Source organism: Rhinatrema bivittatum, chromosome 6 (assembly GCF_901001135.1).
Source record: "Rhinatrema bivittatum chromosome 6, aRhiBiv1.1, whole genome shotgun sequence".
Classification (NCBI taxonomy): Eukaryota; Metazoa; Chordata; class Amphibia; order Gymnophiona; family Rhinatrematidae; genus Rhinatrema; species Rhinatrema bivittatum.
In genome coordinates this window covers 177,273,661-177,296,361 of record NC_042620.1, presented here as the reverse complement: position 1 = coordinate 177,296,361, position 22,701 = coordinate 177,273,661, and the positions used below count along the sequence as shown (strand labels likewise).

General features: G+C 39.4%; 1 protein-coding gene across 4 annotated transcripts in view; it reads left to right on the top strand.

The window, feature by feature from the left end:
* Positions 1 to 22,701, top strand: part of LOC115093846 (ras-related protein Rab-5B-like) — a 131,077-nt gene that overhangs the window by 46,381 nt on the left and 61,995 nt on the right. Inside the window, exons 1-2 of one of the 4 annotated variants that reach the window (XM_029606188.1) lie at positions 1,992 to 2,360; positions 5,779 to 6,065. The exons of 1 other annotated variant lie outside the window; for it this stretch is intronic. In XM_029606188.1, the coding sequence (XP_029462048.1) occupies positions 5,906 to 6,065 (160 nt within the window). In that variant the 5' untranslated portion in view covers positions 1,992 to 2,360; positions 5,779 to 5,905. Of the gene's footprint in view, positions 1 to 1,991; positions 2,361 to 5,778; positions 6,066 to 22,701 lie in introns of those variants that run through there. 2 more of the 4 variants (XM_029606185.1, XM_029606186.1) reach the window with 2 other exon arrangements.

Sequence of the window (22,701 nt, the reverse complement as noted above, 5' to 3'; positions counted from 1 at the left end):
GGACCTTTTAAAATTCAAATTAGTTTCTATGGCCAAAATTAAGTTAATAAAGGAACTCATTCTTCCTATTTCTGTTTCTGTCATCTCTAAGTGTAAGTCACATGGCAGGATAAGATGTCTTGGTGAGATAATTTGCCTTTGTTTCAATTCTGAAACATCTAGCATGCTGTGTCTTGGTGGATCTGGTTTTGGAATCCTCATTCATCAGGGCCAGTTGGATCTCAGCTTGTGCTCAGGCCAGGGGAGAGAGCAAGGGGAAAGGGATTGCTGCCTCTACTATGACCAGCAAACAGCATGGAGGGTGCACTTTATGGGAGCCATTCCTTCAGTCCTCAGTTGCCCCAGAACCCACCCAGATATACCATTTGAGGGGAGGTGGAGCAACTTGAACATGGAGGACATAAGGAGGGGCAAAAATATGACGTGGTACGTAGTAAGAGTGTAATCCTTGATCAGCCTAGAAAATCCCAGGAGCCAGGTCACCTGGGTACCTAAATTTTGACGTCTAGTGTCTAAAATTCAGAAAAGCAAAAATGTAATTAAAGGAAAAACAGAAAAAGTAAACTGTAAACTAGTCAAACAAAATAGCAACAACCACCAAATAAAAAGATGCGAAAAAAATAAGGAAAAAAGCTTTCACTGGTTGCTAGAGTTGCTAGATATGTAAAAAAAACAAAAAAAAACTTGGGACACAAGCTCATTGGTCTTTGGCCCATTGGGTCTCCCTTTGAGATTTTGATAATTTAATTCAACAATCAAGATCAGCCATCCCCATAATCCCCATCCCAATGAATGATCCTGCAAAATCCACTGAACACTAATGTCATGAGATCCTGCTGGCCCTTAGGGAACAATTTAAGAAATCTGCAGCAACAACACTGGAAGAGCCAATTGATACACTACGTTGGCTGATTGTTACATGATCAGTGATGTGCTACCTCACCAGTTCTGATCCACTTGGTGTGATACTCCTTGTTTTCATAAAGTTATTTACTTCACCACTTCTCTCCATATAACAAAAAAATAAATTTTACATAGAACATACAATAACTTAACACTGAAAATTGCATTACAATCACAGGATTCTAGGCAGATTCTAAAACCTTTTACTGCATCAGCATACAAATTATCTAAAAGATGTCCCGTCAGACATTCAATATACAGCTAATCCAGCTAGTGAACCAGAGACACATCCATATTCACACACTCAATTTCACACTGGTGCCAATTTTCTTACATACTTCCAAATAAACAATATTATCTGATGTGATTTCTCAAAACCTCTTTTTTTTTTTTTTTTTGTATTGTTAATTATTAATAATAAGCTAAGTACACCAAATTCAAGCAGCTTAATGTTCTGTAAGGGGAAGACTTCAGACAGCAAACAGAAGTCTCTGACCTCTCGAAACGATCAGCGTCAAGCTGCCATCACGGGGGGGCTCTTGTTTTGAACATCGTTTTTGATGTTTTAAATTAACTTGCTTATTCAATAAATTGTGTACAATACAACTTTGAAAGTCAACTTTCTTGACAAAAAGCCATTCAAAAAATCATTTAGTACTTAGCTTGAATAGTGGCAACACAGATTCCACTGCTTGAGTGTGCTTTGAATGAAATGTTTTAAATCCACTGGTTGTTAGTTGCATGGAGTGTGTCCTTGTTCTAGTATTATTTGAAGGAGTAAATAACTGTCTTTTTTTATTTATCCACATGCCTATATATTACATGTGAGGTTTTTCTATCTTTTTGCTTGCTCATGGTAAAGTTAGTATTGCAGCTTGAGCTCTGCAGTTTGCAAGACAGAGTCAGCACAGCAGAGGTTCCTGGAAAAACGGAAAATGTGTTTGTAAATACTTGTTCTCTAAAAATAGAGCCCTTCTTTGAGTTGGACTTGGCCTTCCTGCTTTCTGGCACTCTTCCAGGGAGTGGAATTATAAATTCAGCAAGGACTTGGCTGGAGGATATGGGAGGATAAATAATCCTAGTGTGTTTGTTTTTCACTGGGGACACAAGGCATTTGATTCTTGGCCACATTGATTTCCAGTCTGCGTGTATACCAGTTTCATGTTGTTGATGTTGTTGTCAGTACTAAGAAGAGGAGTGGTCTAAAAGCCTACTTCAGCTCTCTCACATGATAGTGTTGCTGCCTTACCTCTTATTAATTCACCACACTGGATTTACAACCTAAATTCCTCCGGTTTAAGTTGGCTAAGCGCGTCATAAGAGTCCTGCCAGCATGCAAACTTCAGAACAGAGCCTGCTGAAACTCGTCCTTACAGCGGGCTTCTATGGTAACTTGTGTCGTGATGTTTCTAACGACTTCACTGACTAAGCCAATGAGCCTCCGCTCTTCAGGAATTGTAAGTCAACATACTCTTACTTAACTTATTTAGAACTAGAAGTTGTTATGTCCTGTTGTTGTGTATGCCAGTTTTTCAAGCGACAGTGTGAGTTTTAATCCATTAATATTTGATCCTGGACTGCTAGTAGATGATCTCCCCATTCATGCTATACATTGGAATGCAGTAATTATGACAGAACAAGCTATAAAACAATAGCTTGTGTTTTTATAGTTTACTTTCATTCCCACTTTTTTGCTAAAGTTTTGACACCACTGAATACATGTTGATCAGCATCTGTACATAAAAAAAGCAGTTGCTTACATGATTTAAACCTCTGTTATCAAGGGAGTGTAAGAAATGTCGAAAACTAAGCAGCTAAAATGCCTGAAGAAGCAAAAAGCGAGCTAGGAGGAAGAGATGCTTCTGATCATGGCACATATGAGCCATGTTAATTCCCATATCTGCTGTGTCTGTCTTTATCGTGTTCACAGAGATTGGCAGTGTTTAAGGCTTGTAGAGAGAAACTTCTAAAGCTATTTACATTAGAATGCATTTCATTGGCGTGTGTGTAAGTTTTGTCCTTCTCTATCATATTCTTTTGGGAGCTGTAACTTTGAACTGGCAGGATGAGTGATTGTGAAACTAGCCAGGATAACTTGGGCAACAAGTATCAGTTGCTGTTTTGGGTCTAAAACTTGGCCTGGAGAACCCCTAAAAGAGAGCAGAGGCACTTAATTTGGATTGGAATGGGTAGTTTGTAATTTATTATTTCCCATATAGTGGATTTTGTCCTCCTTATGCACAGTATCTACTTTGTTTATGTTTTCTCGCTTTTTGACGATCTTCTTGGACAGCATATTCAAAGTATGCTGTCCAATACCTACAGTACCTGAATGTGAACCGTTGTGATATCTCAGATCGAATGTCGGCATATAAAAATAATAAATAAATAAATAAGTACAGAAACAGAATAACAATGAAATACATAGTCTTAATTAAAATAGTTCAGTTCCATGCAATCAAAAGCCAGAGCAGGAATGTGTACATGGTGTGTGGTACTCTTGCCCAATCATGGCTCACTGTTTTAACTTAGAGCCTCTTGGGTTTTTTGTTTGTTTTTTTTGTTGTGTGGCCTGTCTGTCCGTCTTCACTAGATTATAAACTCCAAGGAGTAGGGATGATCAATTTTGTGTGTCTGTACATCGCTGTACAGGCCTGCCCCCGCTTTGAGATGTGCCGAAATGAGTCCTGCCTTCCTGAAACATCATCGCTGACAGCATTGATAAACAACGATTCAGAGCCTCTGCAGTGAGCCAAAGAGACAAGTCTAAGAGGGTCACCTCTTAGAGAGTCTCTTAGGGAAATAGTAATGAGGATCTTAGGAATTTTTATTATTTTTATGGTGTCATTAATAGTATTGGCGGTAGGTAAGGGGAGATATGCCGAAATCGGAGCAGCTTTGGAGGGAATTTTCTTTTGGCTTCCCCTCCCTAACCCGCCCCCTAACCTTTATTTAGCAAGTTGCGCCTGCCTCTGGGCAGGCATAGGTTGTGGGCACCAGCCAAGTGCCGGAGTGCGATTCCTCGGCTAAGCGGCCCTAGGGAGGCCTCTGGCCACACCCCCGCCCCAGACCACCCATGCCCCACCCCTTTTTTCAAGCCCCGGGACATAAGCGCGTCCCGGGGCTTGCACGTGTCGCCTTGCTTTTAAAATTTGCCCCTATATGAGGAAAGAAGGAGAAGGCTGGTAAGTACCACAGAAGAGGTGTATGTGATAAAAGGGATCTAAATGCTGAAAACAAAGGGAGGAAAAGAAACGCAAAAGAAACATTCAGAAAATATATTTGAAGACTGTGTAAACCTGACTGGAACGCTATATGTAAGAGGCCTTTTATGTATGGAGGAGGACATGAAATGGGGGAAAGGTGCAAGAAGTGTGTGATAAGGTAGATCATAAGAAGCATAGACTAGCATGAAGAGAGACACTAAGGGTCAGGCAATACTGAGATACTGCATCGTTTGTGAAATGCTTTAATTTCCTGTAACTTCAGAGACGGTAAAGAATTCCATAAGAAATTGTGCAAGCAAAATCTTCTGCAAATATCCCACTAATGCAGGTTGTTCCAATTATTTTTGCTCCCCTTGTGCCCTATCCTTTAGTCTTGTCTCTAAGAGTCCTGGGAAAGAGAGAGAGCAAAACATAAGGGGAATGTATCCAGAATACAGAGAGAAAGAGGTGCAGCCTGGATGCCTTTCTCCATTTTTTTCTGATACATGTACTTGGTATTTCATTATTTATCATTAGTGAAATAATTTCATTGCAAGGGATTCCAAGTTGTTGAACAATACAAGATAAGTTGGTGCTTTATGAACCCTGAAGTATTCTTTAAGATAGCTTTTCATCTGAGTTCACCTTACATACAGAGTCCAGTATATTATATTGTGAAAAAATGTGCAAACTGGTCTTCACACACAAATATGCAGAAACCCTAAAGTTCTGGGGTTTAGCCTGAAATGCCCCCTTTGCACATTTTTGGGTGTAAATTTGCCATCTACAATGGTAAACTTTCATGTGAAGTCCACCATTCGGGTAAATTTACTCTCATTCATTTTTAATGAGCTTCTGTGATGCAAAGTCATATAAAGTAGCTCATTAATGATAGATTCTGTGAAAACCTGAGCCTGAAGATGGCTTCACTACACCTCAGTGAGGTGTAGTTATTCTTTTTCAGTCTTCCCAGAAACTCAATTTTGCGCACAAATTTGCTACACAGCTCATTTGCATAGGTAGCAAACTTGAATGCAGAACACGCCATGAACCTGCAGGAAATCCAGGTCCCTGGGCCTCGGAACGAATAATGACAGTGCACCCACTTACAAAGAGAGGGATTTAAATAATCTTTCCCCTTATTTTGCTTATAACAATTTGCTGCATCACCTTCATTCAACTGGATACATTTTTTTGGATTACAAGTGTGGTTATATGTAGGGAGGGGCATTCAATCTAGGTTCTTTCTGTAGCCCCATCTCTTTTGGTTTCCATTTGAGATTTTGGGATCCAGAGGTCAATCGCGAAAAATGCAAAGTCCTTGATAATGATATTTTTTTCAGCTTGCAAAATTCCCATTGCAATCCAAAAGAGGAGGAGATGTGGATTTATTGGGCTTGTGCTCTTCCCTCTTCAGTTGTGATGGATGCCATAGAAAAATCATGCTGTTTCTAAACTTTATGCACCAATTGCATTTTGTGTTAGTGGAATTAAAACCTGAAGGGCTTGCAGTACTGAATAGGGATATTTATCATATTTTAATTAACTTCAGATTAGACCTGGATACAATTGTCTTAAAAGTGAGAATGAATTTAAATAAATCATCACTAACAAATATGGAGCAAAAGGAATGATATCTCTTCTGCATATCTGCATTTTTTTTTAACAGGTTTCTAATTTGAAGAGTACAACGTCTACATTACTTCAGTTTTATCTTTTTTTCACCTTGGAATACGTGCACAGAGGGGAAGGAAGCAACAAGAGGAAAGAAGAAAGCAGCAAAGGTGGATGAGAGAATGGCCAACAGAGGAACCTCTAGGCCTAATGGTGTAGGCCAGACTAAAATCTGCCAGTTTAAACTGGTTCTTCTGGGAGATATGGCTGTGGGAAAATCCAGTTTAGTACTACGTTTTGTCAAGGGGCAGTTTGATGAATTTCAAGAAACCACGATAGGAGGTAGGCTATGCTGAGATTCAATGTCAAATAGTGCTTAATGTGTGGTTTAAATATTCAGTTGCATATTGTAAAAGCCAAAGATTTTAAAGAACCCTTTTCTCTTGCTCATTGAACTTTGATCTTGTTTTAGTATGGTTCATCTAAATATAACTTCTGATGTATTTTTCATGGTCCATATTTTTTTATTATTATTTGAGAAAGATATTTCTTACTGGGCATGTTCACATGTGTCCATTGCCACTTTATAGCATGGCTTGTGATGTCATTTCCTTTTTTCCTTTCCCTGCTAGCATGGATGGGGATTCTAGAAAGCTGCTGATCAAACATCAGTCATACAACACTTCTGAAGGCATTCCATGTCATGCAATGCTGTATATTAACTTTTCAGTGGGCTGAAGACCACTAAATATGGCCTGAGTGATCCACACATTTTATAGGATATTCTTCATAGTGACATAGTGAATGACAGACTAACAGGATCATTCATCAAAATGTGCTATGACAATAACGGCATAACACATGCAATATTAATGTTACTGCATGGCACAAATGCAAATTTTTTGAAGGGGCGGGATTGAGGAGGGGTTTGGGCGGGATAAATGAAAATGAGGGGCAATATCAAACATTTTTAATGCCGGAAATAACTACACCTTTTTTTCCTGGTGTTAAGCTGTGAGATATGCCCGAAACAGCCATAATGCAATTTGCGATAAAGATTGCAAATTGCATTTCAGCCATTTCTGGTCTTGAGGAGGGAGAGAGAGTGGAGTGGAGTAGAGAGAGCGAGCCTCTGGGGAAGCCTTCACAGTATTCAACTATTTATATCACTATAAGAGGGCTAGCTAATAGCTTGAGGTAAGGTTGTGGTGGTGGTTTAGGGGCTGGTTTTACATGCAGAGTGAGATGTAGGACAGCACAGTACACCTCTGAGAAGATTTGATATCATTTGAAGTGAGGAAAGTCTCATAAAGATGACATTCCTACAGTATTCTCTTGCCCTAGCTTGATAGTACTCTGTTATACAGTCCATCAAGCTAGGTTGCGAGAACACCGTAGAAATGTCATCTTTGTGAGACTTTCCTCACGCCAAATGACGTCAAATCTTCACCGAGGTGTACTGTGCTGGTCATATGTCTCACTCTGTATATAAAACCGGCCCCTAAACACTAAACCACCACCAAAAACCTCACCTCGCTATTAGCTGGCCCTCCTATAGTGATATAAATAGTTGTCTACTATGCAAAGTGCTATGTTAGCACATGGTGTGGTAATTCTAAAATTACCATAAACACGCCCCTTTTTCTTACTGTGGATGAATCTAGGGGTAAAATAGTTAATGTAGTCTGTCTAGCAAGTTTTTTTTTATTTTTATTTTTTGTAATTATTATTTTTTTCAAGGGTAGTAGCAACTGCTACAACGTGGAGGCTACCCCCAAGCTATCTTAGAGGATGGCTAAAAGGCACACATTCTTGACCATGATGACCTAGTGTTTAGTCTCTTTGATGCCAAATAGAGACCTTGGTTTAATTTGTGGTTTAGACTTGTGCCTTACAGGTTGGCATGGTCCAGAATACGGGTTGTCAACTCCAGTCCACAAGGGCCTCAAATAAGTCTGATTTTCAGGATAACCAACTATGCAAATTAACCTCTTTGGGACAGATAAGTATCCAAGTGAAGCTGCTGAATATTCTTTGTGGATATCCTGAAATACACAACTCTTTGCATCTCTGAGAGCCCCTGAAGTGTTGATGAAGTAATTTGGCTTTTGGTTGAAGGAAATACTAGTTCTCTCGTATAGCCAGCAAAAGAGCTGTACTAGCAGTAATAATAATGTGTGTGTGTGTGTGTGTGTGTGTGTGTATATATATATATATATCAATTCCCAAAGGGAATCAGCGCTACAGAAATACTTCTGAGAACAAATATAGAGAATAAATTGTAATCTTTATTACAAAAATATATGTATAAAAAGTGCACACTTAAAACTGAATGCATGTACTCAAAAAAAATTTTTTTTTGGACTTTACATTTTTCAGCTATGGATATACATACATCTTACCATAGAATACACACACACACCTACCTCTCTCTCTCTATCTCTAAATATATATATTTGGACAGGCAAGTATAAAATTTCAGTTCCACCTATATTAGTCAAAAACTAATTAACACTTATTCTAACATGGGTGAGGATTGAAGAGTAGGGACAAGAAGCATTAGAAAGTCAATCATTCCAGAAAATCTTATGGATTTAAATGGAGAGGTTTGCTATAAGAAGTGCTGTGCTGGGTCAAATCAAAGGTCCATTGAGTCCGGTATCCTTTCTCCACCAGTGACCAGATTGGATCACCCGGCAGATCTTAAAGGAAAGATCCCTTCCCTGTTGCTTATTCCCAGATATGAGTGGTAGAGATTTCCATGCCTTCCTGGTAAATAATGTTAATAGATCTGTTTTTCAGAAATTTGTTTAAACTTTTTTTTAAACTTAACTATATTATCAACCTTGATCATATTCCTCAGCAACAAATTCCACAGCTTAATTATGCATTAACTGAAAAAATACTGAAATTTCTTTTCAGTCTGTCAATTTTATGGTACATCTCCCCTATTCTTAGTACTTTTTGAATGGGTAAATAACCATTCCCAATTAAAATGCATGATTTAAAAAAAAATCTATCATATCCCTCATAATCATTTCTTCTCCATATTAAAAAGTCTTAACCTGTTTAATCTTTCTTTATAAGGGATCTTTTCCATCTCCTATATCATTTTTGTTCCCATAAGAACATGCCATACTGGGTCAGACCAAGGGTCCATCAAGCCCAGCATCCTGTTTCCAACAGTGGCCAGTCCAGGCCATAAAAACCTGGCAAGTACCCAAAAACTAAGTCTATTCCATGTTACTGTTGCTAGTAATAGCAGTGGCTATTTTCTAAGTCAACTTCATTAATAGCAGATAATGGACTTCTCCTCCAAGAACTTATCCAATCCTTTTTTAAACCCAGCTGCACTAACCACATCCTCTGGCAACAAATTCCAGAGTTTAATTGTGTGTTGAATAAAAAAGAACTTTCTCTGATTAGCTTTAAATGTGCCACATGCTAACTTCATGGAGTGCCCCCTAGTCTTTCTATTATCTGAAAGAGTAAATAACTGATTCACATTAACCCGTTCTAGACAACTCATGATTTTAAACACCTCTATCATATCCCCTTCTTATACCTTTTCTAGTTCTGCTAACATTTTTGTTAAGATGGGGAAATCAAAACTGCGCCTAATAGAAGCATAGAAATATGATGGCAGTCCTCAAGATATAGTCAGACCATAAATCTATACAGAATAATTATGTTCTCAGTTTTTTTCTCTGTTCCTTTTTTAATAAATTCTAACTTTCTATTTGCTTTTTTGGCCATTGCTGCACACTAAACTGAGAATTTCAACATATTGCTAACAATGATTCCAAGGTCCTTTTCCTGGATGGAACTCCTAATGTGGAACGTTTGTGTGTTAAGGTCTGAGGCCCATAATCCATGCAAGTTCAAAACTTACTGCAGGGATTCTTGATGCCATTTTGAAAACATCATACATTGACAAGATTATATGCTTTCCACACACCATACCCCTTGTCTATCACTGACTTTCAGAATGTTTTGCATATACTGGTATGTGGACATTGCAAATAGAACCCAATGCATTTTTCTCAATAAGATCAGGTTCCTGAGCTCATAAGAGTTTGGAGGCTCAAAAGGGGCTTTCATTAGTTAGGTAAGTACCATGTTGAAGTCACAAGACATAGTGGACAACCTGATGGGAGGCTTCAACTGAAATAAGCCCCACATATTTGACAAATACACATATATATATATTTTTTTTTTCCCTATGTGTATTACTTTGTCCACTTGTCCACATTAAATTTCATTGGCCATTTAGATGCCCAGTTCCCCTATTTGATAAGGTCATCTTCCACAGTCTACATCTGTTTTAACTACCTTAAATTTTGTGTAATCTGCAGATTTGACCACTTCACTGATTGCTCCCCTTTCCAGAACATTAATGAATATGTTAAACACTGGTCTCAGTATAGATCCCTGAGATGCTCCAGTTCTCCACTCTTCCATTGAGAAAACTGATCATTTAATTCTGCTCTTTGCTTCCTATCTTTTAGCCAGTTACTAGTCCATAATAGGACAACATCTCCTGTCCCATGACAATTTTAATTTCCTAAGAAGTCTTTTATGAAGGACTTTGTCAAATACCTTCAGAAAATCCAGATATATCAACTGGCTCATCCTTATACACATGCTTATTTTTACCTTTAAAGTATTTGGTTTACATAAAGAAGGCATGACTTCCTTTTGCCAACTCCATACTGGTTCTTCCCCATTAAACCATGTTTATTCATATGACCAGTAATATTGTTTTTACCAAAAGCTTCTACCATGTTACCTATCGCAGACAGGCTCACTGGTCTATATTTATTTGAATCAGCCCTGGAACTGGTGTGTTGTTGGCTATTCTGTAGTGCTTGGGTACAGTGATACATTGGAAAAATAGATTACAGATTACCATAATGGACCTGCAGTTTTGTATTTGAGTTCCTTCAGAATCACCTACCATCAGGTCTAGGTGATTTGCTAATATCTAGATTGTTAATTTGCTCTAGTACCTCTTTTGGATTCACACCGATTTGTTCCAATGCTTCTGAATCATCGCCTATAAAGACTTAATTTAGGTTTTCTGCTATCGTCTCTGGGCATTCCTTTTACACCCAGTCAACTAACAGGGGCGATCCAGGTAACTATAGACCAATGAGCCTGACTTCAGTGCCGGAAAAAATAATGGAAACTATTCTCAAGATCAAAATTGTAGAGCATATAGAAAGACATGGTTTAATGGAAAACAGTCAACATGGATTTACCTAAGGGAAGTCTTGCCTAACAAATCTGCTTCATTTTTTTGAAGGGGTTAATAAACATGTGGATAAAGGTGAACTGGTAGATGAGGAGTATTTGGATTTTCAGAAAGCGTTTGACAAAGTCCCTCATGAGAGGCTTCTAAGAAAACTAAAAAGTCATGGGATAGGAGGTGATGTCCTTTCGTGGATAACAAACTGGTTAAAAGACAGGAAACAGAGTAGAATTAAATGGTCAATTTTCTTAGTGGAAAAGGGTAAACAGTGGAGTGCCTCAGGGAGCTGTACTTGGACCAGTGCTTTTCAATATATATATAAATGATCTGGAAAGGAATACGACGAGTAAGGGTATCAAATTTGCAGATGATACAAAATTATTCAGAGTAGTTAAATCACAAGTGGATTGTGATACATTACAGGAGGACCTTGCAAGACTGGAAGATTGGGCATCCAAATGGCAGATGAAACTTAATGTGGACAAGTGCAAGTTGTTGCATATAGGGAAAAATAAACCTTGCTATAGTTACACGATGTTAGGTTCCATATTAGGAACTACCACCCAGGAAAAAGATGTAGGCATCATAGTAGATAATACTTAAAAAATCATCAGCTCAGTGTGCTGCAGCAGTCAAAAAAGCAAACAGAATGTTAGGAATTATTATTTATTTATTTTATTTATTTCTTTTGTATACCGACATTCGATCGAGATATCACATCGGTTTCCAGATAATTAAAGGAATAGGGTGGTAACAGCCCTATTTTACATTATAACATGGTATTAAATAGATATAAGAATATTTTACATTTTATTAGGAAGTGAATAGTTAATAAAACGGAAAATGTCATAATGCCTCTATATCACTCCATGGTGAGACCGCACCTTGAATACTGTGTACAATTCTGGTCACCGTATCTCAAAAAAGATATAGTTGCGATGGAGAAGGTACAGAGAAGGGCAACCAAAATGATAAAGGGGATGGAACAGCTTCCCTATGAGGAAAGGCTGAAGAGGTTAGGGCTGTTCAGCTTGGAGAAAAGACAGCTGAGGGGGGATATGATAGAGGTCTTTAAGATCATGAGAGGTCTTGAATGAGTAGATGTGAATCGGTTATTTACACTTTCGAATAATAGAAGGACTAGGGGGCATTCCTTGAAGTTAGCAAGTAACACATTTAAGACTAATTGGAAAAAATTCTTTTTCACTCAACGCACAATAAAGCTCTGGAATTTGTTGCCAGAGGATGTGGTTAGTGCAGTTAGTGTAGCTGGGTTCAAAAAATGATTGGATAAGTTCTTGGAAGAGAAGTCTATTATTTATTTATTTGTTTATTTATTTGTTGAGTTTTATATACTGCCATTCGGTAAAGCCATCATAATTGTTTACAAACTTCAAATTGCAATACTCTTAACAATTGAGCACAAGGTATAACAGGAAGCATATTAAACAAAAAACGAGAGACATCCGATTGCAAAGATGTTAACTAGAACATGCACTTCGGATTGCACTAAGAGGTGCACAAAGGGGAGAGCCCCTTTGTCACACGACACATGGTGCGCGGCGCCCGCTGGTATGGAGCTGTTTAACGGTCGGCGCTGCTCTCAATGACGTCTCATTAACGGCTATAAGAACATAAGAAAATGCCGTACTGGGTCAGACCAAGGGTCCATCAAGCCCAGCATCCTGTTTCCAACAGTGGCCAATCCAGGCCATAAGAACCTCGCAAGTACCCAAAAACTAAGTCTATTCCATGTTACCATTGCTAATGACAGTGGCTATTCTCTAAGTGAACTTAATAGCAGGTAATGGACTTCTCCTCCAAGAACTTATCCAATCCTTTTTTAAACACAGCTATACTAACTGCACCAACCACATCCTCTGGCAACAAATTCCAGAGTTTAATTGTGCGTTGAGTAAAAAAGAACTTTCTCCGATTAGTTTTAAATGTGCCACATGCTAACTTCATGGAGTGCCCCCTAGTCTTTCTACTATCCGAAAGAGTAAATAACAGATTCACATCTACCCGTTCTAGACCTCTCATGATTTTAAACACCTCTATCATATCCCCCCTCAGCCGTCTCTTCTCCAAGCTGAAAAGTCCTAACCTCTTTAGTCTTTCCTCATAGGGGAGCTGTTCCATTCCCCTTATCATTTTGGTAGCCCTTCTCTATACCTTCTCCATTGCAATTATATCTTTTTTGAGATGCGGCGACCAGAATTGTACACAGTATTCAAGGTGCGGTCTCACCATGGAGCGATACAGAGGCATTATGACACTTTCCGTTTTATTCACCATTCCCTTTCTGATGATTCCCAACATTCTGTTTGCTTTTTTGACTGCCGAGCACACTGAACCAACAATTTCAATCTGTTATCCACTACGACACCTAGATCTCTTTCTTGGGTTGTACACCTAATATGGAACCCAACATTGTGTAATTATAGCATGGGTTATTTTTCCCTATATGCATCACCTTGCACTTGTCCACATTAAATTTCATCTGCCATTTGGATGCCCAATTTTCCAGTCTCACAACGTCTTCCTGCAATTTATCACAATCTGCTTGTGATTTAACTACTCTGAACAATTTTGTGTCATCTGCAAATTTGATTATCTCACTCGTCGTATTTCTTTCCAGATCATTTATAAATATATTGAAAAGTAAGGGTCCCAATACAGATCCCTGAGGCACTCCACTGTCCACTCCCTTCCACTGAGAAAATTGTCCATTTAATCCTACACTCTGTTTCCTGTCTTTTAGCCAGTTTGCAAACCACGAAAGGAGATTGCCACCTATCCCATAACCTTTTACTTTTCCTAGAAGCCTCTCATGAGGAACTTTGTCAAACGCCTTCTGAAAATCCAAGTATACTATATCTACCAGTTCACCTTTATCCACATGTTTATTAACTCTTTCAAAAAAGTGAAGCAGATTTGTGAGGCAAGACTTGCCCTGGGTAAAGCCATGCTGACTTTGTTCCATTAAACCATGTCTTTCTATATGTTCTGTGATTTTGATGTTTAGAACACTTTCCACTATTTTTCCTGACACTGAAGTCAGGCTAACCAGTCTGTAGTTTCCCGGATCGCCCCTGGAGCCCTTTTTAAATATTGGGGTTACATTAGCTATCCTCCAGTCTTCAGGTACAATGGATGATTTTAATGATAGGTTACAAATTTTTACTAATAGGTCTGAAATTTCATTTTTTAGTTCCTTCAGAACTCTATGGTGTATACCATCAGGTCCAGGTGATTTACTACTCTTCAGTTTGTCAATCAGGCCTACCACATCTTCTAGGTTCACCGTGATTTGATTCAGTCCATCTGAATCATTACCCATGATAACCTTCTCCATTACAGGTACCTCCCCAGCATCCTCTTCAGTAAACACTGAAGCAAAGAAATCATTTAATCTTTCCGCGATGGCCTTATCTTCTCTAAGTGCCCCTTTAACCCCTCGATCATCTAACGGTCCAACTGACTCCCTCACAGGCTTTATGCTTCGGATATATTTAAAAAGGTTTTTACTGTGAGTTTTTTGCTTCTACAGCCAACTTCTTTTCAAATTCTCTCTTAGCCTGTCTTATCAATGTCTTACATTTAACTTGCCAACGTTTATGCTTTATCCTATTTTCTTCTGTTGGATCCTTCTTCCAATTTTTGAATGAAGATAGCCACTGCTATTAATTGCATCAGTAGCATGGGATCTTCTTAGAGTTTGGGTAATTGCCAGGTTCTTGTGGCCTGGTTTGGCCTCTGTTGGAAACAGGATGCTGGGCTTGATGGACCCTTGGTCTGACCCAGCATGGCAATTTCTTATGTTCTTATGTTCTTAGCCAGCTAACTAATTAAAATAGCTGAATATATTCAGTAGTTTGACTGCACTATTGAATATGCCGCCAAAGTTAGCCGGATAAGTTTTTCTGGCTAACATTGCTATTTGGACTGTGTCCAGTACAATAAAGTTTGCTAATTAGATCCCACAACAGTAATTAATACATTAAAAGGACAAGAGCTAAAGATAACAATAAAAGAAATCAAATAATAAGCATAAAATAGCATTGAAATGCAGACTCTAAATAATAAATTGATTATTATCTGCATTCACATATAGTTTAACATCTAAGAGACTGCTTCCTCTAGGGGTTTAACATAAATGTTAAATAAGACGAGGGGCCTCACATTCCCTATTGCTTTTCTTTGCCATTTTGTAAAAAAGGATTTTAACCAGGTTGGCAGATATCTCTTATTCATATTTCTTGGAGATGCATAATCAGAATTGAGTGATCCACTATGTCAAATGCGGCTGTCAAATCTAGTAGAACCACTATTGCATTTGTCCCTTTATCCAAATATCTGTATAGGTCATCAAGTAATACTAACAAGATGGTTTCTGTGCTGTATTTAGCCCTAAACCAAGCCTTTGAACTATCTAATGATCCTCTAGGAATTGTCAGCTGCATGATTACCGCTCTCTGCAGTCTTTCCAAGGAATGATGTATTTGACACAGGTTTGTAGTTAGTCAAGTCTTGATTTATTTAACAGTAGGGGAGGATTGTTAACTCCTTCAAAGAGGTTGTTAAAAGACCTTTCTTTTAAAGATACATTTACCAGTTTCACCAGTGAGTTCATATAGTCTTACAGAGCCTATTAAATTAAACTTAAAGGGAAGGGATCAGATTGGCATGTTGTTGGTTTGGCCATAGATAGATATGAAAGAATAAAGAGAGAATCCTATCTATTTAAATATGTTTGTGTGTGTATACTCTCCATGCTATTAAAAAATACTTGACTGGGTATATGAATCTGTTTGAATCTCTGAGAGCAATTATAACTGTATGGGCTGAGACCCATCCAGTTTTTTCTGGGTACCTCAACTTCACTCATACCTTTCTGGGTGGTCTCAGCTTCACCTGTTTCTTTCTGGGTAACCTTAACCTCACCTACAATAAGAAGCGCGGGAGAACAGGCCCTCTGTGTTAAGTGCCCGCTCTCCCAACATATGCCCAGCCACCTTTCCTGGGCACACGATCCTGTATTTAAATGAAGGGTCACACTAAAAAGGAGGCGCTATGGACGATAGCATGTCTATAGCACCTCCTTATTAGCGGCAACCCAGGAGAAGTGGCTGTCAGCGGGTTCAGGAAACCGACGTTCAATTTTACGAGCCTTAGTTTTCTGAACCCTCTGACAGCCATAGGTTAGGGAAACGTACGCCGGTATAATTTTGCATCCTTTCTCCTAACCTGAACATTTATTTATTTATTTATTTAACATTTTTGGTTTCTCCCACTTAATATCGCTAGGATATAAGAAAACATTGTGAAGGGCAGGTGTTAATTTCTGAATGTAAAATGTGCGGATTGGCCATATATTTTACTTTCAGTATCCCGGGTGAATAACTAATTACCTCATCAACATGCATTTGCATGTGATGAGCGCTATTATTTTCTGGGGGTGGGGGGTTGGCTGCACGTTTTCGACGTACTAAACCCCTTACAGATAAGGGGTAGTGAACATGTGTCGAAAACGCGCATCCATGCGCAATTTAAACAGTGCGCTTGGCCGAGCATACCTTACAGTATCAGCCAACTAGTTTTTTTTATCCAAGTCTTTCCTGATAATAACTTTTTCAGTGAAAATCTTGCAAATTCATTATATTCATGTAAGGTTGGTTCCATTAGCATGATTGGAACAGAATTAATGAGCAAATGTTTGTTGAGTATAACAAAAAATTATCTAGGTAAACAAATATGCCATAAAATTTAGATCTTTCTAATTTTGGGTGGTATCCTTTAAACACTGAGAGAGAATGTAATAGTTCATAGTTTCTTTTATTAAAGCAAGATATGCGCACTACTGTGAGATTAAAAAAAACAAACCCAAACACCCAAACATGAAAGCTGCTGAAACGCCATAAGAGCAGTGACATAGATATTGTATTCTGATGTGAAGTGTGCCCTGATGCAGCTTTTTGGTGAAGGGCAAAACATGGCCATGTCGGCAAGACAGTGCACAGATAAGTACTGTCTCATTTAACTGATTGATATTTTCATACAAAGTGTTACCTTTTAAAGAGACTAGGATGATGATAGGATGTAGGATGATGATAAAAGGAAATGATAAAAAGAGACAGTTTAAAATTAAAAGGGGTTTTTCCAGTGATGGTAATAAAAGTATGTACACCGTAAGCACTAAGGAAAAAAGAGTAACCTTCCATGTAAGTGCTGGTGTTGTCTGAAGTTTTCCCCTTTTTTTGAGAGACATTGCTGTTGCTAGTAAAGATGAGACACAATTCAAAAACATATTTATAAAATTGGAAGAATGGTAAAAAAAATATATATTTTAAAACTTTTTTTGAGAATAGTATTTAAAATTAAGAATCCAGTGAGCCTTGGAATTTGAGTTAGATTAAAAAATAAATAGCCTTGGAATTTGAGTTAGATTAAAAAATAAATAGACTGCCTGCAGTCTGAACAGGAACATAAAGTTCACAGAGAGAAAATGAAACAAGTGGAAGCACTTATTCTTAACCACACAATAGTTAACGGTTTCAGGAAGAGTTTTGCAGGGGAAATAATATTTACCTAACTTCATCAAAGGAAATAGGTTAAGAAGAATACTTCTGTGTGTGTGTGTGTATGTGTGTGTTTGAGCATTAAAAATAAAGAGGTGTACCCACTATGCATGCTTGAATATCACAAAAGTACATATGACTAAAACTCACCATCCTTCAGCTGAAAAGGTTGCTACTATTTTTTAAATTATTTAAGCAAGTCCCCTGTAATCACTTTCAACTTCTAGGAGTGGTTGTGCTGAGAAAAATGTCACAAATTACTTCACATAGAATAGGATTCATTTAGGGGATCCATGAAGGCACTTGCAGTGATGGCAGTGTAAGCTCTGTCTGTTGCCTGCTAAAATTACCTTTGTATAATGCCACATACTGGACAAAAACGGAGGGCTAAAGAGAAGACTTACCCTACAGCCTCGATGGATACCTCCTTTATTGGCCCGTGGATGAGCACGTTGTCTGCAGAGAGTGGTCACATGTGCGGCCCTTGGAGGCAGAGGTTGGAGAAGACGTGCATCTCTCACCTCCGGGCCTTTCCATCTTGCTTTCCCTGACCATGAGGAATCCACCAGTTAACTCGGCTGCTTCTAGAGACCCAGATGTTCTGATGGCGGGGAGGGGGACACATGCCAATGCTGCTGCTGCCCCGCGACTCCGTGCAGGGTCTGTGGTACTTGGGGAAGACGGAGTGGATACTGGTGAGGTCTCTGTAATGGAGTCTGCTGGTTCGCTGATGGAGGACTTTTTTCAGCATCAAGTAGAGAGGATGCCTTCATTGGCTGCTGAGTCACAGCAACCTATACTGCAACCTCTTTTGGTAAGACCAAAACATTTTACTCTTGAAACAATATGGGAGGCTGTTGAATCTTTAGGGGCCTCGATTACCTCACAACTTAAACCCTTGGTAGAGAAAATGAAGCTAAGAGGCTTCCAAAGAAGTTAACCTATTTGACATCTACACAAAATTTGGAAGTTCAAGGAGTGAAATATACTAGGAACTCTTGATGAAAGAAAATCAGCTTTAGCTAAACAAATTAGAAAATCTGGAAAATGTCTCCTGTGGGAAAAATCTACAATTTATTAACTTTCCTAAAATCCCACATCTTTCAACAAAGGATATGTTTTAAGAACTATCTAAAGGATTTACTTAAGGTTCCAGAACAAGCGGTTCCATCCTTATCTAAATCATACTGTTTACCCCTTTTTAAAAAGGGTACAGAAGCACCAGTGGGTTCTCATGAGATGGAACATCTGATTTCATCAACTATAGATACCTCAGAGTTGTTGGAAACATCAGATACTACCCTGACTGAGGCAGCCACTATGTTGGTTTCATTTGTGTTACAACCTGACTATATAACTGGGTGCTACGGTTCCATTTTAAACATTGATTAGAATCTTCTATAGGGTTAGGGTAAACCCAGATGTTTCCAGACAAACCCAGAAGGAAAGGAAACAGTTTTTGTTGATGAGACCTAGAGTCTTATAGATAGGGGCTCATTTTCTTCTAAAGATTCCTTGTAAATGACTCGTAAAATTCAAGGGTCTCTAGTATGTTTTCTATACTCCTTCACAATTGTTCTTGTTTCTTAGTGATAAAGTATTTCCGCAACCAGAGGGAGTGGGTTTCTCTTTGCCTGACTGCCCCCCCCCCTCCCCCATTAGCCAGCTGAGTGTCCTTATATCCTCACTGTTTTTTTCCTTTTATTTTCTTTGGGATTGAGTTTTCCTAGAATTGTGTTAAGGGATCCTCTGTGGACTATTGGAATTGTAAGAAATAATATTTCCTATTATATGTCTGTAATGTTAAATGTTCATTCTTCTTTTCCTTTTCTATGCAGATTTTTTTTCTTGTAATATAATTTAAATATGCATACATAAAAAAAAAAAAATTAAAAAGAAAAAGAATAGGATTCATTTGGTTCATGCAAAATGGCTCAGGTGCCAACTGCTATGCATTGCCATACAAGAAGGTCCCTGTATTCGATCCCCAAGTCAGGTCATCCGCTGCTTGGGTCAGTTGGGGCTGGTGATGCTGCAGAGCCACTGTTTACAGCCCCCTGTGGGGGACAGAATCTTGGTTATTGCTTAAGGGTGACATCTAAACTAATGGCTGAATTCAGCATCTATGATATCAGAAGGAGCCTGGTATCTGGCTCTGGCCTAGACTGCAATGACCTGACTAGACTCATTTGTGGAATGGATATAAAATAGGGGAAAAATTCCCCATGTATTTGTGAATGAAGACTAATGGTGCGGTATCCCAGCCCTGGTTCCAAATGAATTGGAAGTATGAAGAAGCTGGGGCAAACTTCCAGTACAAATAAAGTTGTAATTGATACAGACAGAGTGTTATCCCTCATGTATTTCTGAAATATTACACAATACACTGAGGGGCGGATTTTAAGAGCCCTGCTCGCCTAAATCCGCCCAAATCCGGGCGGATTTAGGCGAGCAGGGCCCTGCGCGCCGGTGAGCCTATTTTACATAGGCTCACCGGCGCTCGCAGACCCCGGGACTCGCGTAAGTCCCGGGGTTCTCCGAGGGGGGCGTGTCGGGGGCGGGCCCGGTCGTCACGGCGTTTAGGGGGCGTGTCGGCAGCGTTTTGGGGGCGGGTCCGGGGACGTGGTTGCGGTCCGGGGGCGTGGCCGCGCCCTCCGTACCCGCCCCCAGGTCGCATCCCGGCACGCTAGCGGCCCGCTGGCGCGCGGGGATTTACGTCTCCCTCTGGGAGGCGTAAATCCCCCGACAAAGTTAAGGGGGGGGTTTAGGTAGAGGAAGGGAGGGGAGGGTGAGGGGAGGGCGTTAGAGGATTCCCTCCGAGGCTGCTCCGATTTCGGAGCGGCCTTGGAGGGAACAGGGGTAGGCTGCGCGGCTCGGCGCGTGCCGGCTATACATAATTGATAGCCTTGCGCGCGCCGATCCAGGATTTTAGCGGATACGCGCGGCTCCACGCGTATCTACTAAAATCCCGCGTATTTTTGTTTGCGCCTGGAGCGCCAACAAAAGTACGCCAACGCGCCTTGTTTGAAAATCTACCCTAAGGGCAGCGTTTTTGTTATAAATATGCCTGCAGCATAGCCTGTTGGGAACAGGCTGCAATGAAATTCCACTTTTCTGTAAACAAAAAAAAAAATTAATAAGATGGCTGCGGCATTCAGTCTTCTCTCTCTTACCAGAGGGAGTATTTTTCTTTAACTATGTTTTCTTAGTTCAACAAAATGACCAAGAGAAAAGGGAAAACTTGGATATTCCCCATGGAGAATACTTAGCCATTGATTTACTCCCCTTTGTGGTAATAGGAGGGTCGGTGGGGTCGCAAGCTGGGGAGTCTGGATCAGCCCTAAATTCATCTACTTCGAGCACAGAGCTGGCCTTCAAACCTGTAGCATTAGAGCTGTGAAAGTTTTAGAACATAAAGATATGCCATACTGGGTCAGACCAAGGGTCCATCGAGCCCAGTATCCTCTTTCCAACAGTGGCCAATCCAAGTCACAAGTACCTGGCAAATACCCAAACATTAGATGCATCACAAGCTACTATTGCTTATTAATTACAGTAATAGTTTATGGATATTTCCTCTAGGAACTTATCCAAACCTTTTTTTAAACCCAGTTTTGAAGGCAGATTGTACCCAATGTTCAAAATCAGCTGGACATGGGTTTAGAGGTAGCTCCCCTATCTTCAACACGTACAAAGACTTAGGGAAGGTCATGGAGTGCCCTAAATGCTGTGTCTGTACTGGTAGAATGGAAACATCTAATGAAGCAATCATAACATAAGAAATGCCATGCTGGGTCAGACCAAAGTCCATTGAGCCCAGCACTCTGTCTCCGTCAGTGGCCAGTCTTGGTCACAAATACCCATCAGAGGCTCTTTTGCTGAGGGAGCCAAAGCAAAGGCAGTCTCTGAGTCAGCAGGTGGAGAAGAGGTGTTCTTTGTCAGGGATAGGGTGGTAAGTCTGGTTTTGGTAATTATGAAGTTGGCATTACCTGGACCTTCAGAGCTACTGAGGTGCCCATGGTACCAACAAAGATGTTAGAAATGGAAGGGGCATATGGAGGATCTGAGATCTGAAGAGCATTTATCTTAGCCCACTGGAAAGAAAATTCTGAATTTGAAGACTCGGGATGGGAGGATGGAAAGGCTGCTAAGAAGATTACTTTGGAACTTTTATGAAAGGCAACCTTCAGATTAGAGGCTACTATGTTGGCCTGTATTGAACTGCGGCACAATGTGATAGCCAAGATTGAGGCCTGGTATGGTATCTGTGAGAAGCTGGTAGAACTTACACCAAATCAAAGGTTTCCTCATTATTTGATGGCTTTTTAAGAAAATAAATCTGGCCTTAAGGCTCAAAATGGAAAACAGTAATAACCTGTCAAATAATAAAAATCTGTATCTCTTGAGCTTTCCTGAGCTGTCAACCATCTCTGGATTTGATATATTCAAGAGCTACCTCAAGGAAGATTTGGAAATCCCAGAGGCAGCTTTTCCTTCATTAGTGAAAGCTTTTCATTTCTAAATAAGATTCCTGTAAAGAAAAAGCTATTAAATATCTTAAGAAACCACATTTAGAGAATCTTATTTACAATGTCTCCTTGGGAAAACTTGATCTTTCATTTGTATTAGGAACCAACTGGGATTAGATTCTGAAACGATTCTTCTCCTTGCAAGATAAAGGTTTTAGATCAAATAATTGAAAATTTTCCTGATGTTACTAGGGCAGCTCAAATCCATCTCTCTAAATTCCTGTCCCTTAGACAGGACGTAATGTCCATGGATGCTTCATTTTCTTTAAATTAACTGCGTAAATGTAAAATAATTTTTGATCAGAATATATATACAATATCTTTTTTTAATCTGAATCAGATTCCTTGAAGTCATAAATGGCAGCCTGAATTGATACCTGACAGTTCCCTTCCATTTCTAGAAGACTGGCTGATATTAAGTTATTCATGCTTTGAGATCTTCATAGGTTTACAATCCCACCCTTTTGTTGCATTCATCCCAGAGAGCATTATTAGCTGTTCCTTCTTTGTGTATGGCACATCTGGCTGAAACTAGAGAGAAGGCTTTCTCTCTTGCTGTGCCAGTGTTGTGGAACCTGTGCCTCATTACCTGTCCTAAAACCTTTAAGGTTTTGCTT